Genomic DNA, 15530 nt, shown 5'->3' on the forward strand with positions numbered 1-15530 from the left:
AACCTGCAATTGCAAAGGGAAAAGATTTTACCTCTTCCTGGGAAATAAATCTGTATTCTAAATGGACACGTGGCTGAATAACGTCCATTCATGCCAACTACCAAAAAGAGTTTGGGCCATTTTAGTAAGATTGGGCTCAGTTATTTAAAAGCCCATTCGTTGGCCCGGCCCTAAAGTTATATTAATAAGAAAAATATTAAAAGGAAATTGGAGTTAGATATTTTTTAAAACTACCGTCCCCGTCTATTATCCTATAATTTCTCGTTAGAAAATGCACAGCGCCCCAAACTAAAACAAAAAATAAAAACCGAACCCTAGTCTTCATCGTTCATTTTCCCACACTGGGTCTTCTTCGTTCGTCTCTCCCTCTCATCTTCTTTTGTCCGACGACCGACCGGCACTCTGGCGTGCCACTAACGCCACTGCGGGCCTTCTTCGTTGCCGTCAGCTTTTCGCTTCTTCGTTGACTTCACGCCTAACGCCCCACTGGAATCATCTTCTTCGTATATTTGTGCTTCTTAATTGGTAAATTTCTCTTGTGCTTTTGGTCTTTCTTTTTCTATTGAATAATAAATAGAAACGTTTAATTTGCTCGATAGTAATTTCTGTAATTTTTTTCTGTAAATTTTAAAATCAAAATAAAACAAAAACTTGATTTCAAAATTTTTAACGGAAAGCTTCATTGAAAATGAGAAATAGAAAACAAGAACAGGTTAAATTCTTTCCTTTCTAAATCCGGAAACAAGAAACAGAGAAATTAGCACTGGGCTGCCGCACTCTCAGCTTTTCCTTGGATGTGGAAATCGAGTTGGACTCAGCAAGGGATTTAGCTAATTTTGGTTGTAGCTCATTCTCCTTGTTTTTATGCACTATGTTTCTTCTGAAAATGTTAGACTAGGTTGCTGCTTTTTTGTATATAAACTATTTGGTCGGGTTATTTACTATTTGGTCGGGTTATTTTTAGCACATTTCCTATGGCTTTATTTTTTGGTTCCTTGCATCTGGGTTGGGATTTTGGAAATAGAGAGGGTTGTAGCTGCCCTTGGTCACTGAGATTTTCTGGCTGAATGTTTTTGAAGTGTTGATTATGATGAGAGGTTTAATGTGAAAATGCTCATTCCTGTACGTTTCAATTCTTCAAGAAAGTAATTTTGTTTCAGAATAAAAAAAAGGTATTGTTTCTTAGTCATGTAGTTTTTTTATAGAAAAATTGCACATAAATATATAAGATAGGAATATCAAGTCATTTCCTATGTTTAATCTATGAAGTATAGACACAGATAAGCCAAAGGCGGTATCCCAGTATTCTCAGGTTTAAGTGTTTGATTTGCTGGTTGTTCTTTTTTCTTTTATGTTCTGTTTTATTTGAACTTAAAAAGTCTATTAGACTTCCCATTTGGGTTGAGTTGAATGAAGAGAGTGTGTAGCTTCAGAAGATATGTGTATCTAAAAGTATGCATAAAAGAAAGACACATGCAGACTCATGTAATTCAAGAGTTAGAGACATTTCATGTTTGCTCTCTTTGTATCGTGTTCTATTTGCTTGCATGCTATAATTTATTTTCTTGTCATTTTAGAGGCAGTGTCAAATATTGAGCATAATTCAATATCATGTCCCTTCGAAAGGAGAAAATGCTTTGGCTACCACTGATCTTTGGCCAATGGAACGATCAATTTAGGCCAAATGCAAACATCGAACATCAAGTTTGGAGTCATCAATCATGTTAGTGTCGGGTCTTCAGATTGTCATATATACAGCAAAGTTTAATCTAGATGGAAACTTGATTGCATTTGGGTCTAATGACAAGAATTTTCAATGGAATGTACATGGGGATTGCAGGAACTTTATGGTTTTGAGAGGGTATAAAAATGTAACTCTAGATCTTCATTGGACTATTGATGGATCTCAGATGGTTAGTGCCAACCTTGATAAAGGGTTGAGAGCATGGATTTCGAGATTGGAAATCAAACTTTGATGTTCATAGTAAAGGGCAGTTTAGAGCATTTAAAATTGAAGTTCATTGTTTAATAAACGTTAAGAACATTCTTAAAAAATGAAAAAAAAAAAATAGACGTCGGGAGCATTAAAGGACAGTTGAATGAAAAGAATAATACTTTCATCCCAACAAAGCTTCGACTTATCACGATGCTTCAATGGCATCTCTTCTTGCTAAAATCAAAGGTTCGATGACTTTAGGTTCATTAACTTGAAATTTGAAGTTCAGAGCGATGCTCAACATGGAAGATCCTCATTGATGCCCTTTATATGGGGGATGGATTAATGTTAGAAATCTTATCTTGATCTTTGGATAGTCGATCGTTTTTGTGTGATTGGGATCAAAAGCGAAGGCTTATTTAATGTGCTGCCAAAACAACTAACCTTATAATTGCCTTGAACGAGTTGGGGGATCTTTTTTATTTTTGTGGTTCGGAATGGTGCATGGTGGGGGACTCTAATATGATTCGGTCTCAAGCAAAGAGAGCTCCTCTAAGGAGAAGCAGTTGTTCAGTGAAGATGTTTAATGAGTTTATTAAAGGTGGGAATTGGATGAATCCTCCTCTTTTGAATGGTTTGTTCACCTGGGCCAATAGGAGAGCAAGAAGTAGGATAGACATAGTTTTGTTATTTTCGGGTTGGATCCAATTGTTCGTCGGTGGTAGGTCCAAGAGTCACTTCGGGCACTGGCCTATCATTTTGACGTCTAGGTTTCAAAATTGGGGGCCTTGTACCCATTCGTTTTAAGGATATGTGGTAGCGAGCTTCGTTTAATTCTTAGGTTCTAGTTGGTGATAGGAGTTTGCGGAGGGGAATTGGGAGGGTTTTAATTTTATGGGTAAGTTGAGGGCGTTGTAACGGAAGTTAAGAAAGTGGAACAAAGAGGTCTTTGTGACATCCATTCAGAAACAAGAGGTATTGGCTAAGATTAAGGGGTTTGATGATCTGGAATTGGAGGGTCTTTGGACAGTTCGGTGAAGGTGGAAAGGAACTTTGTTTAGGTTCTTTTTGCGGAGGTGGTTAGGAAGGAAACGTGCAATTGGAGGAAAAAGTGAAGGCATGTGGGTCAAAGGTAGAGATCGCAATGCCTTGCTTTTCCACCTTGTGGCAAGTGTTCATTAAAGTAGGAATAGAATCGGCCCCTTGTACTGTAAGACTTTGTCTCTTTCCATCTCGTCGAGGGAGGATGAGGAGTCGGTGGTTCTGTTTACTTTAGAAGGGATTAAGAAAGTTGTTTTTAGTTGTGATGGTAACAAATCTCCTAACGTAAATGAGTTCTCTATGGCTTTCTTTCAAGAGAATTGGAATCTTATCGGGGAGGGGGGTTGGTGGTGGTTAAGGAATTCTTTCAAAGAGGGATTCTGAACGGCTCGTTGGTGGAAACCGTCATCTGTTTGATTCATAAAAAGGAAAACGCAAACAGGGTGATGGAGTTTCGGCCTGTCAATCTCATTGCTAGTGTTTATAAGATTTTGGCTAAAGCTCTTGCTAATTGATTAAGGAAAGTGCTTTCGTCAACAATTTTCTGAAGTTCAGGGTGCTTTTTCTACGGGAAGGTAAATCTGGATCAAGCTCTTATAGCTAATGAAGCCATTGAGGAGTATAGGTCGAAGAGTAAGGAGGGTGTGTTGTTGAAACTTGACTTTGAGAAGCATACAACCACGTGGATTGGGACTTTCTGAACAGAGTGCTGTTGAAGAAAGGTTTCAGTTATAAATGGAGAATGTGGACGTGGGGTGTGTTAGAAATGTGAAGTACTCCATTCTCATATATGGATCTCCAAAAGGGTCGATTCAAGCTTCCAAAGGTTTGAGACATGGGGATCCCATGTCCCCTTTCCTGTTTTTACTCATGGATGTCTTAAATTCGATTGCGAAGATGTGGAAGGAAATATCATTGAGCCTTTTAAGATTGGTAGAAATGAAGTTACCTTATCGCATCTATAATTTGTTGATGATACAATGTTATTTTGTTTTGGGAAAGAGAAGTCCTTCATCCTCAACCATATGGTTGCTTTCTTTAAAGATATGTTGGGGTTAAAAATCAATAGAAGCAAGTGTACTATTTTGGGTATTAATTTGGATCATGCTAAGTTACAAAGGTGGGTAAAGGTGTTTAATTGTAAGGTTGGTTCTTTTCCTTCTTACTATTTGGGGGCCTCTCTGGAGGGCAATGTGAGAGTTGTGTCCTTTTGGGATCCTTTTTGTGATTGCAGGGATCCCAGGTCTTGTTTTTTTCCAGGGCTCTCATTTCTTCCATGACAGCAGCTTTCCACTTCAGACACTCTAAGGCAAGGTGGATACTGTTTTCATTATGTTCAACAACCAACTCGTTCTCATCAATCTTGTCCTCTCTATCTACAATGACCTGATCAATACTGCCCTGCTTACCCATATCTTCTAAAACAGTTGTATCAAGCTCATTATTCTCACTTGCCTTACTGTCGGTACGTGAGTCAGTTGAATTCGCCGCATATCTGTCATTCTTACTTATTTTATTATTACTATTTAAGTTAATGGGATCAATCATACCTTGATCCCTTATTGGTTCAAAATCCTGGATTGGAGTTGTCTAAACAGCAGGGAACTCAACTCCCTTTTTGAGATTTTTCCTATAGTAGGTTTCCTAAGGAACTTGATTTGTGGATCAAACTGTATTGTAAGGGCTAGGGTCAGGTAAGGTAACCACAGTAGGACAAGTAGACTCTATGGGAAGCATATAGTTAGACTCTTCACTCACACTCTCCCTCTGAAATAGGCTAACGGAAAGAAAGGACGATCTTCAATAAAGGTGACATCCATGGTAATGAAGTACTTTCATGAAGATGGGTGGAAGCATTTATAGCCTTGTTGGTGCAAAAGATACCCAACAAACACATAAGTCTAAACCCTAGGAATTAATTTAATTTGGTTAGGACCCTAACTATGGACACAGGTTGTGCATCCGAACACTCAAAGGGGAACATCAAGGATGAGACAGGTGGAGGAATAGGATTCTTCGAGGCAATCTAACAGTGTCTGGAAGTGAAGGACACGTGAGGGCATGCGGTTGACGAGATGAGCGACAGTGAGAATGATCACCCTAGAGATAGGAAGGAAGAGAAGTGGAGAAGATAAGGGAATGAGCAACTTCCAAAAAGTGACGATTTTTTCATTCAGCAACTCCATTTTGTTGGGAGGTGTAAGTACATAAAATTTGGTGAACAATTCCTTTAGAGGATAAAAACTCGTTAAGAGTGGTTTTGAAACTCACGACCATTATCACTATGCAGGATTGTAATATTTGTATTGAATTGCGTTTCTATGGTGTGATAGAAGTCTTGGAATGTGAAGGTAATTGTGGATTTGTCGGAGATCAGAAAACCCAAGTAAGACTAGTATGGTCATCAATAAAGGTCTCAAAATATCGTTTCCTAGCGGAGGTAGTGACCTTGTATGGTCCCCAAACATCACCGTGGACAAGAGTAAAAGCTCGGATTGGCTACTAGAGGAGGTATCATCATCAAGCAAGTAAAGACCCCTATTATGTCGAGCAGTGCCAATCATCCTCTTCAAGCTCAAGTACCGAAAAGAAACAGAATCAAGTAAGAATGTTGCTTTGCAGTAGTTCACGAGTAATCTTGCTAATCGAGAGAAGATTATATGAAATTCGTGGCACATGCAACACGTTGTGTAATAAGAACCCGCTAAATTGATGGTGGGCCAACTGACCACTTTTCAGCAACTTTCAAATCTTCATCCTATTGAAACTAAGCTTTGAGGTTTGTTGCTAGAGGCTTTGATTGCGACAGCCCCTTATTTCCTTCAATATTTTCCAAATGTCCAAATTCTTCACTGTGCACATTGAAAGGAGAATTGACCGGCATATAGCATAAAGTGCCTCTTAGGAATTTCACCTTTGAGTATTTAGTTCACACCTTATCAAAATCCTTAGGTGCATACACGTTGACCCCTAGAAAAGTTTGATGCTTGTATATCTTTCAAAGACATTGTAAGATGATCCTTGAGGCTTAGTACTTCAAACGGATTTCTTGAGTAAGGTGGGAGTGATTGGATTGAGTTCAAAAAATTGACGTTTTTTTTTATTAAAGAACATATTAACTTCTTCATCGACCTTAACATGATGGACAAAGTTTGGGAATAATTTGGATTGTGTTTTTGTATGGGACTTTATGAAGGACAAAGTCTGTAGTAGGTTGGCTTCTTGAAAAAAGCAGTTGGAGAGAATGATGCGAGACTTTCTTTGTTAAGAGATTGATGAAGGAAAAGGTAAAGGTTCCACCTTATTAGATGGGAGGTATTGAAAAACTGGTTTCCTTTGGGGATTTAGAAATTGGTAACCTTAAGACTTGAAACAAATCTCTTTTAGCCAAATGATTGTGGCTCCTTTTCTCTGAGCCCAATTCTCTACAGCTTAGGATAATTGCTAGTAAAGATGGTTCTCATCCTTTCAAGTGGCTAGCTAAAGGGGATTAAAGGCACTTATCAGAATCTATGGAAAGATATTGTGAAAGAGCTCTTTACTTATTGTGAAAGAGCTCTTTACTTTTGTTCTTCGAGTTTAGTGTGTGGTGGGGGAAGAGAGACATAATTTTGGGGAAGATAATAGGGTGGGGAAGAGACCTCTTTGTGGGTTATTTTCCCTGCTATATCATTTATCATCTCTCAAAAATCATTTCGTGTCTAGCTTTCTTGTGTGGTTAGGGAGCTCCTCTTCGTTTTCCTTGGGTTTTGTCGTGCTCTTTCCGATAGGGAAACACAAATGTGGTTGCCCTCCTTTCTCTTCTTGGGAGTCATCCCTCCCACCTTGGGAAGCTACGAGAGCTTGGAGCCCTAATCCTTTGGAAGGGTACTCGTGTAAGTCTTTTTTCCTTTTTGGATGATTCCTCTATTACAAACAAGTCTGACTTTTCAGTGATGTGGAGGATTAAGATTCTTAGAAAGGTGAGATTCTTCGCTTGGCAGGTCCTCCATGGCCATATTAGTACGCCGGATGGACTAGTTAGAAAGTTGCCTTTGTTGGTAGGGCCTTTGTGTTGCATCTTGTATGGGTAGGTGAAGGAAGGCATGACCATATTCTTTGGCGCTGTGATTTCACGAGCTTTGTTTGAGACTTTTTTTTCTTTTTTCTTTTTCTTTTTTTTGCTGTTTGGTTGGATGTGTGATCGTCACAGAGTTACAATTATGATTGACAAATTCCTCCTCAATCCACCATTTGGGGAGAAAGGCTGTTTTCTCTAGCTTGCTAGTGTTTGCACTATTGTTTGGGATTTATGGGGTGACAGGAACATTAGGGTTTTTAAGGGGTGGAGAGATGCCAAAGAAATTTGGTCTCTTGTTCGTTTTCCCGTTTCTTATTGGGCTTTGATTTAGAAGGTTTTTTGTAATTATCCTTTAGGCTTGATTTTGTATATAGTTGGAGTCCCTTCTTGTGGTAGGATTTCCCTTCTCTTTGTATGTCCGTGTATTCTTTCATTTTTTTCTCATTTTGTCAATGAAAGTCCTTAAAAAAAATGATAATAACCTTTCTAATTGTCTTGAAACTTCCATTAACGTGGTTGGGAATTTTGGGGGTTTCATCCCAACTAAGGTTTAGTTGTTAAGGATGAATGGCAAGGTGGTATTAGATCACTTCTTCGAAAGGTTTGTTGGAATCCATGAAAGCTTCTCTTCCCAAGTTGCTGTTGATTTCCTCTGGGAATGCAAGGATCCCCGGGATGTTGCCCTGAAGTCAAAATCCCTTGCTCTAAGACAAAGTAACGTCACAGTTTTAGATAATCTTTTGGGGAATGAGAACAACAGACTATTCACTTGTGCCATAAATAAGAGATTGCTCTTTCTCCCTCTGTGCCATAAAGGTAAGCAAAAAGTCACTTGTGACTCCACTATTCAGTGTATTGTTATTCCATCTTCAGCTGATCTTGGTTCTTGACGAGGCATTCCCTCCAAAGAACTCTCCAAATATTACAGTCATCAAAATGAAAAGCCTCTGGAAAAAAGAGGAAGAACAAGTTTGAGATAGAGGACCTCGAAATGAAGCTTATTGAGTTTGACTTTTTAATTAGAGAGCTGGAAGATGGTGATTTAGAACTTATTCAACAACTCTTAGCTACTGGCATGATGGTTAAATTCATAAGCAATCTCTAGGACAGTCTTGAGCTTATGGTGATGCCCTCGAAAGCCCAAGAGTCTGTTGTTCAAGAGAATAAATTGAATCAAGTCTATAGAGAGCTTTGTACCCTATTTACCTCTATGAATTATGACAAAGGCAGCAGATTTGAGACTTCAGAGTGCATTTTTCGTATTTTATGAAGATCGTTTAGAATGATAGAAATTTGGATGCTACCAATGAGGAGCTCTTGGTAAAAGATGCCTTAATCAAATGTCAATCTGATATTGTTATTCTTCAAGAAATAAGTGTAGGTGGGTGGATCGCAAAATTGTCAAAGCTATTTTGAGCTCCTGCTTCGTGGTATTGCCTTCTGTGGCATGAAAGGTCTATAACAGTGGCCGACTCTCTTATGAGTGAGTTTTCTGTAACTATCAAGTTCCAATTAGTTGATGGTTCTTTCTTCTGGATAGCAGGTTATCATTTATAGAGATGATTTTCTGGAGACTTGCACTAAATCAATATTTCCTAATTTTATAGAAAAATCACCAATTTTATGATCTTGGAATAAAACCACATATATTCTGTTCCACTTTTATCAAGGCTATTGAGCAATCTAACCAGTTAAAAATTTGTAAAGAAATACTTATCAAACCCCCTAGTTGCTTGCCAATGGCTTCAAAAACTGATCTTTTCCGCAAAGGAAGGTTGTTGATACTAATCCTCATATAATTTCCATTTTCCTCCTTCAGTCGAAAGTTTTTATTCAACTTGATCAATGCCTTATTGTCCATGAGTGGATTAATTATCAATTGGGACAAAATATTCTTCAAGAACAATCTTAAGTCTGCTTCCAAGAGTAATGTGCAGACAATCTAGCAACCATCAGCATAGAAGCTTAAGTGAGGCCATGAGTGGATTAATTAATCAATTGGGAGGATCTTTTTGCTTCACATCCCCTGTTTGTTTTGCTTTCTTATTAAGATAACATTGTGTATCTTGGGCTGAAATTTTGTTTGGGAATGATGAGTGTCAAGGGAGTGTTAACCTAGTTAAGATGTCTGGGTACGCCCACTGGTCTTTTGATTCCTTTGATCTCTTTTTATTTTGCCTTTGGTATAAATCTTTTGTACTTTGAGCTTCATTATTATCAATAAAGAGGTCAGTTTCTTTTTCAAAAAAAATATCAATCGGGAGAAAATATGGAGAACCATCTTAAATTTTCTTCGAAGAGTAATGCACAGAGAAGCTTCACGTCTACTACTTCCTTCTCTTTTCAAACCCAAGCGGACACTTGAGCAACCCTTCGACCTTCAAACACAACTTCATTACCCGTACTCAATCTGTTAGAAGGAGAAGGTTTCTACATAGCCACACCTGCAACCTTCTCTTAACCATCTTGGTGAGCTAAATGGAGGGCAAGACTAAGAGGGTTGAGGAAGAAGGAAAGGAGAGAGGAGAGAGCTTTACCTTCTCTTTTTCTGTGATTTCTATCACTATCCTGTTCAATGTTGTAAATGAAGCATTGATATCTGTATTAGTTACAATACAAAATAACCTTCTCCTACTTGTTCTTCTTCTTCTTCTTCTTCTTTTTTTTTTTTTTAGGACTATTTCAATCTTTGTCATCTATATGTATGTTGCTGGATTTTTTTCTGATCATTTTCCCTCAGATTTCTTGCCTGGACATATTTCGAAATGGGTAAGAATCAAGCATACAAAGCAATGCAGAAAGCTAGGCTGGGATCCTCAAGCTCGACTGGGCCAGCTGAGATTGAAGATGGAATGGTTTGTACCTTTTCACGCTACTAAGCCTGCGTATTTACTTTCTGCTGAGATGTTCGAATTGAAAATGTCCCTCTTTGTGATGTTTAATTTTTGTACTGATCAATATGCTCATAATTTCGTACTAGGGAAGTTTATAGTCAATCAATGTCTATTTATTCCGTTTTAGTAGACTCAATGGGTCTCTGAATGAAATAAAATGTAAGTTAGCTGTAGATTCATGATTAGTTCATGGTACAAATTGACTTTGATGGTTTGACTTTATACAATGTTAACTGTTAAAAGAAAACATAGACATCCTTCTTGAGGAGAGTAAAACAATTGTGATTTATATCAATAGCGTTTTTTCTTCCTAGGTGGTACAGAACATATATACGTAAGGACATTTTGGAGAAGGCAACATTTTGTAGTTTCTATGTTGTGTTAAGTTATTATTATGTCTTTTTGGCCAGGGGGAGGGGTGTTCGCAATACATTCTCAGGTGGTTAATTTTATAAATAAGTCATTTTAAAAAGAACAAAAAAATTAGTGTGTTTGGCAACCACTCAAGTGCATTTGAAAAGTTCTTTATCAGAAGAGTTCAAATAAAAATGATTTTTTCCAAAAACGTTTTTTTTAATTCAATCTAAACAGACCCTTGATCTTCTAAATTACTGTTGGGTTTCTTTTTCCGTCCTCTATGACATTTATGTTGCCATCACCTTCTCGAAATAAATAAATGGCTCCTGTATGGATTGCATTGTTTAGTTATGGATGGCTACTGTTTCTCAATTCTCATCTTAAATAAAGATATTGATTAGTGTAAAGTTTGTCATTTTAACTGGAAGTATTGTTTTTCTCCAATCACTTGTTTATTATTACAACTCTCATTTTAAGTTTGTACTTTTATCTGGCTTTAGTTTTATTGAACATTTAGTAACTACTTCTCTTATATTGAAACTCCTAAAGAAACGAGAAGATGTTACTTTTGGGGAAACGATATATGTTGGCTTAAGTTAGGCTACTGTTGTTTAGAAATAGCATAGTAATCCTGCATAAAAATAAGAACAAATAGTTATTTTCCCTTTATGAATCATCAATAAAGTAGTCTGACTCTGTCACTGCTTGGATCTTCATTTTGATGACTATATGATCTGTTGGAGAACAAAATCCAAGTTAGCCCTGGATAATTGGTTGATGACAGGCCTGTTATTAATGAAGTAAGATTTTTTATTTATATATACAGTTCTTTTTTATTTTGTATATAAGTGAGATTCTTATGCTAATTATTCATCAATATAATAGGGATATGATCTTCTCCTTTATTGTTATTGATGAGGACTATCTCAGGTGGATGGTTCATTTCATTCACCAGCGTGGCATGCTGCTCGTTTGGCCAGCCTTAATACTTCTCACACGATTACCTGGGAGGAGTATAAAAGGAAGCAAAAGGTAAGTCTCTGTGGACTAAATTTTCCAGTTGTTTACTCATCCATTAGCATCTAAATTTGGTTGTTTTAACTTCGTTCGCCCTTGCAAATTCTTTACCCAAGTGTAGTGTTATCCATGACGATATCATATTGTTGTCTTTGTTTTCTCAATTTGTGAGCAGCACGTTCTTTTTCTTAACAATAATAAAGTTGCCCATCATTATTTTTTTAACTGACACAGAATCTCTTATTGTTAGATTGAGACCGTTAGTTTGATAGACCCACCGATGATGAAAGCTTACGCTAGAAAGAAAAAGGGAAGTAATCTAGAACTGGGAAAAGAAAAGATTTGGGGATCACGAGATGGGAAATTGTGTAATTATTAATTAAGAGTTTGAAAGTGTGGAAAGTTAATGTCCTTGGTCATCATGTAAGAATATGAAGGTTTGGGTAGTAAATACTAGGAGAATACAGGGGTAAACACATGTTGATGACAGCTTGTAAGGAGAGAAAAGGGACTCAAATTCCCCAAAAATTATATCGCAGCTCTTACCGATTTCTATCACAGTTTCTCCTTCGGTGTCTATATTTATCCAGATGTGCCCTAGTCTAATATCTTGGGGACTTTTATGTTGCCATGTTTATTAACAATTTTACCTGCATTTCCATGCATTGTTTGGTGCTACAGGAAGATGAGTTGAAAAGGGGAGAGCTGGAAGCAGATACGGATAGAATGATGAAAGAATATAGAGCACAATTGGATGCTGAGCGTGCACGAAAACTTGCTCATGGAAGAAATCGTTCTAGTAGCAAGACTGGTCATGAAAAGGGTACGAAAAGGGTACGTTTGATGCATTTTGATATTAATTAGATAACTGAGATCTTCTAAAGCAGTCAGCATTACAGATAGGAAGAACAGAGAATTAAAGAAGCGGAGCAAAAAAAAGAGAAAGGTGCTGACATTGTTAAACTCTTACTACCCCGATTCAGCTATATTGCTTTTTGATAATGCTTGCTCCTTTGAGTTGATAAGTATTGTTAAATTTGATGCCACTCAAGTTACTTTGGTCATTTTGGTAGTATGAGCACTATGAAATCATGAAACATCCCTTTAGCACCAGGGTATTTCGGTGTCTAGTTTAATTTAATCCGGTAAAACTTTGGTGATTTTCAAGTCAATAAATTCTTGTAAACCGATTTCTTCCATTTTATCTCCAGAGTTAACATTCATATAAAAGAGTTATCATACAATGACCCCTCGGAACTAAATTGAACTCTCAAACATAAGTCTTGAATATATCATGCTTGAAAGTAATTAAAAATTCTGCAAAGTCTAATCAACCATGATTATTTATCTCTGTTCTATCTTGTTAACCATCTTGCTTCCTTTTTTCAGTAAATATGAATCTCTTGATTATTAGATTATGTAAAAATACCGTCCTTTTTACTTTTGCTGCCGTAGCATTCCAAGAGGAAATTGTCCGAGTGTAGCTCCTCAAGTTCATCCTCTGATTCATCCAGCAGCAACGAAGAAGAAAGAGAATCTAGAAGATCCAAGTCCAAATCAAAAAGATCTAAGAGGGAAAAGAAGCATAGGTCGAGAACCAAGCACTCTTCCAGTGACAATGAAGAAGAGACTGATGGTCCTGTGCCACTTTCAAGATTCTTTGAGAAAGTGAAGCATTAAGAAGGGGGCATTTGTTCTGTAGCGTTTATAGAATTTCTCGTCTTGAAATAGCATATTTGATCCTGTTCATTTTTTTTTTTTTCAATTTGCACTTGCACGTTTCAATTATCAGTTTTCTATTGTGGAGCGGTCCATGTCGCAGAAGATTGGACCCACGTGATGGTGCAAATTACCGAATGTGAACGACCAAGTGATCAAAACTGCAAATATTCCAAAGTTACTCTCACACTGCAAGAGTCAATTATGCTCCAATTTCAATAGGATAATGCTTGTGATGGAAAAGAAACTAGAATCCTGCAAGTATAATAGAGTATAAACTGCAAGTGAAAATGGGAAAGCGTAATGAATTTTTATGGATGAATTAAATGTTATGGATCTCAATCTTTTGAACATATTTACTTAATCATTTTGTAAATGTAATTGTATCGTTATTGATTGCTTAAACGTTACTGTTAATGTAAACATAATGAATTTTTTTAATATTTTATTGATGACTTTCTTTATTTTTGTTGTTATAAAACAATCTTCCAGAATGTTGGATTTTTTTAACGTATCAAGTAAAAAATGTTTACCGTATTAAGCAATTTTTAACTTTTTTTTATTTTGAATTTGGATTTTCTTTATCGACGTGATTGGGCAAACAATGATAGTGTGACCTTATCAATAAAATTTAGCGATTATCCAAAACACGATACTAGACCAAATTAGAAAGTTGTTAACAGAAAATATTTTAAAAATATGGTAATCTGATTGATTACTTTTTAGTTTGACGGTTATAATATTAGGAAACTTTATCAAATTATTTACGGTTCATGTAACAAAGTTTATAATTAGTTATTTTTTAAATATTTTAGGTTTGCTCTTTCATCTCTCTCTTCCTTGCGATAAAACCGTCTTCCTCCTGTAATTTCTTTATCTTTCTCTTGTGATATCTTTCATTGTTTTTCTTCTTTTTTATTTTTTTCTGCGATCTTTTTCCATCATCTTTTTTATTTTTCAATTCTTTATTTACGTCGTTTAATCTGTCTTCCTTATTTCTCTCTTCTTTTTTCGATTTCTTTCCATCGTCTTTCTACTTTTATTTTTTTTTCGCTGCGATTTCTTTCTATCGTCTTTCTTCTTTTCCTTTTTTTACGTCGTTTACATTAAGTTAACCAAATTTAAATGACTGTATACAAAAAAATAGCAAAATCTAAAGGATCGTGTATGAAAAATCTTGAAAAAAAAATCATTTAGATTGAAGAAGCCAAATATAAACTATCGTGTAAAAAAGTAAACAATCGTGTAAAAAAAATAAAAGATCGTGTATAAAGAATCTTAAAAAAAAATCATTTAGATTGGAGTAGCCAAATGTAAATGATCGTGTAAAAAAAGTAAATGATCGTGTAAAAAAAATAAAAGATTGTGTATAAAGAATCTTGAAAAAAAATCATTTAGATTGGAGTAGCCAAACATAAATGATCGTTTTAAAAAAAAGTAAATTATTGTTTAAAAAAAATAAACGATCGTGTAAAAATAATAAGAGATCGTGTATAAATAACTTTTTATTTGGATTAGAGTAGCCAAATGTAAACTAAGTATAAAAAAAATAAATCATCGTTTAGATTAGAGAAATCTAAACGATCATGTACCAAAAGAATTAAAAAAATTGTGTACCAAATTTTGGAAAAAAAGCCCAGATCACCCGAATCTAAATGATCATGTATCCAAATTTAAACGTAACCAAATTAAACGATCGTGTAAAAAAAATAAAAGATCGTGTGTAAATAATCTTGAAAAAATCACTTGGATTGGAATAGCCAAATATAAACGATTGTGTAAAAAAAAAGTAAATGATCGTGTAAAAAAAATAAATCATCCTTTAAATAACTATAACGATCGTGTACCAAATTTAAAAAAAAACATTTAGATTTGGGTCCCCAAATCTAAACGACCAAATTTAAACGATCGTGTAACCAAATTTAAACGTAATCAAATTAAATAATTGTGTAACTAAATTAAATGATGGAATTGAAAAGATAAATTGTAGTCATATTAATCTAAACGAACTTAAATATATTGCGCGCGTTGTTGACGGTGTGATTGACAGAGCATTTCTGGTATTTTACACGGTGGGTCTCTGGACTTTTTCCATGTTTTCGAAATTGCTCTATAGATTGTAAATATTTTGCCACTTTTTTATATTTTGAAAATATCCCAATAATATTTTATTGCAGATTTTATGGTAGGGTATATGTTTTATTAAGATAATAAAAAACTAGTAATCAAATGAGATTTACTCTTTCGTAAGTTACAATTGATGGCGTTCACTATCTTAAACATGCCTAAGTGTAAAACATTTGTCTAGTGCGAATTTAGTGAAATTCTCAAAAAATACATTCTACATTTGAATGTTTATCAATTTTTGTGAAGTAATTATCCCTCGTTAGTTTTTATATCAATTTGAATAGCTTAGGCTCTATTTGAGAATCATAGTTTTTGGTTTTCAATTTTAAAAAACAAAAAATGTATATGTTTGCCAAGGCTACTTTTGGTGTCCAAAGGT

The 15530-nt window shown here is 35.7% G+C and overlaps 1 protein-coding gene across 3 annotated transcripts; it reads left to right on the plus strand.

Annotated features, from left to right (window-relative positions):
- Positions 1-249: 249 nt before the first annotated feature.
- LOC103498732 (uncharacterized) lies at positions 250-13488 on the plus strand. Of its 3 annotated transcripts, XM_051090068.1 has the most exons (7): positions 251-525; positions 9778-9892; positions 11073-11088; positions 11219-11320; positions 11987-12128; positions 12205-12251; positions 12761-13488. In XM_051090068.1, the coding sequence occupies exons 2-7, from the start codon at positions 9885-9887 to the stop codon at positions 12983-12985; spliced, it is 540 nt and encodes a 179-aa protein (XP_050946025.1). In that variant the 5' UTR covers positions 251-525; positions 9778-9884; the 3' UTR covers positions 12986-13488. The 3 variants fall into 3 exon arrangements, with proteins under 3 accessions (XP_008459690.2, XP_050946025.1, XP_008459691.2); XM_008461468.3 differs by lacking the exon at positions 11073-11088 and having other exon boundaries at positions 250-525; XM_008461469.3 differs by lacking the exons at positions 11073-11088; positions 12205-12251 and having other exon boundaries at positions 11987-12139.
- Positions 13489-15530: the final 2042 nt, after the last annotated feature.

Source organism: Cucumis melo, chromosome 9, assembly GCF_025177605.1.
Source record: "Cucumis melo cultivar AY chromosome 9, USDA_Cmelo_AY_1.0, whole genome shotgun sequence".
In the NCBI taxonomy this organism is placed as follows: Eukaryota; Viridiplantae; Streptophyta; class Magnoliopsida; order Cucurbitales; family Cucurbitaceae; genus Cucumis; species Cucumis melo.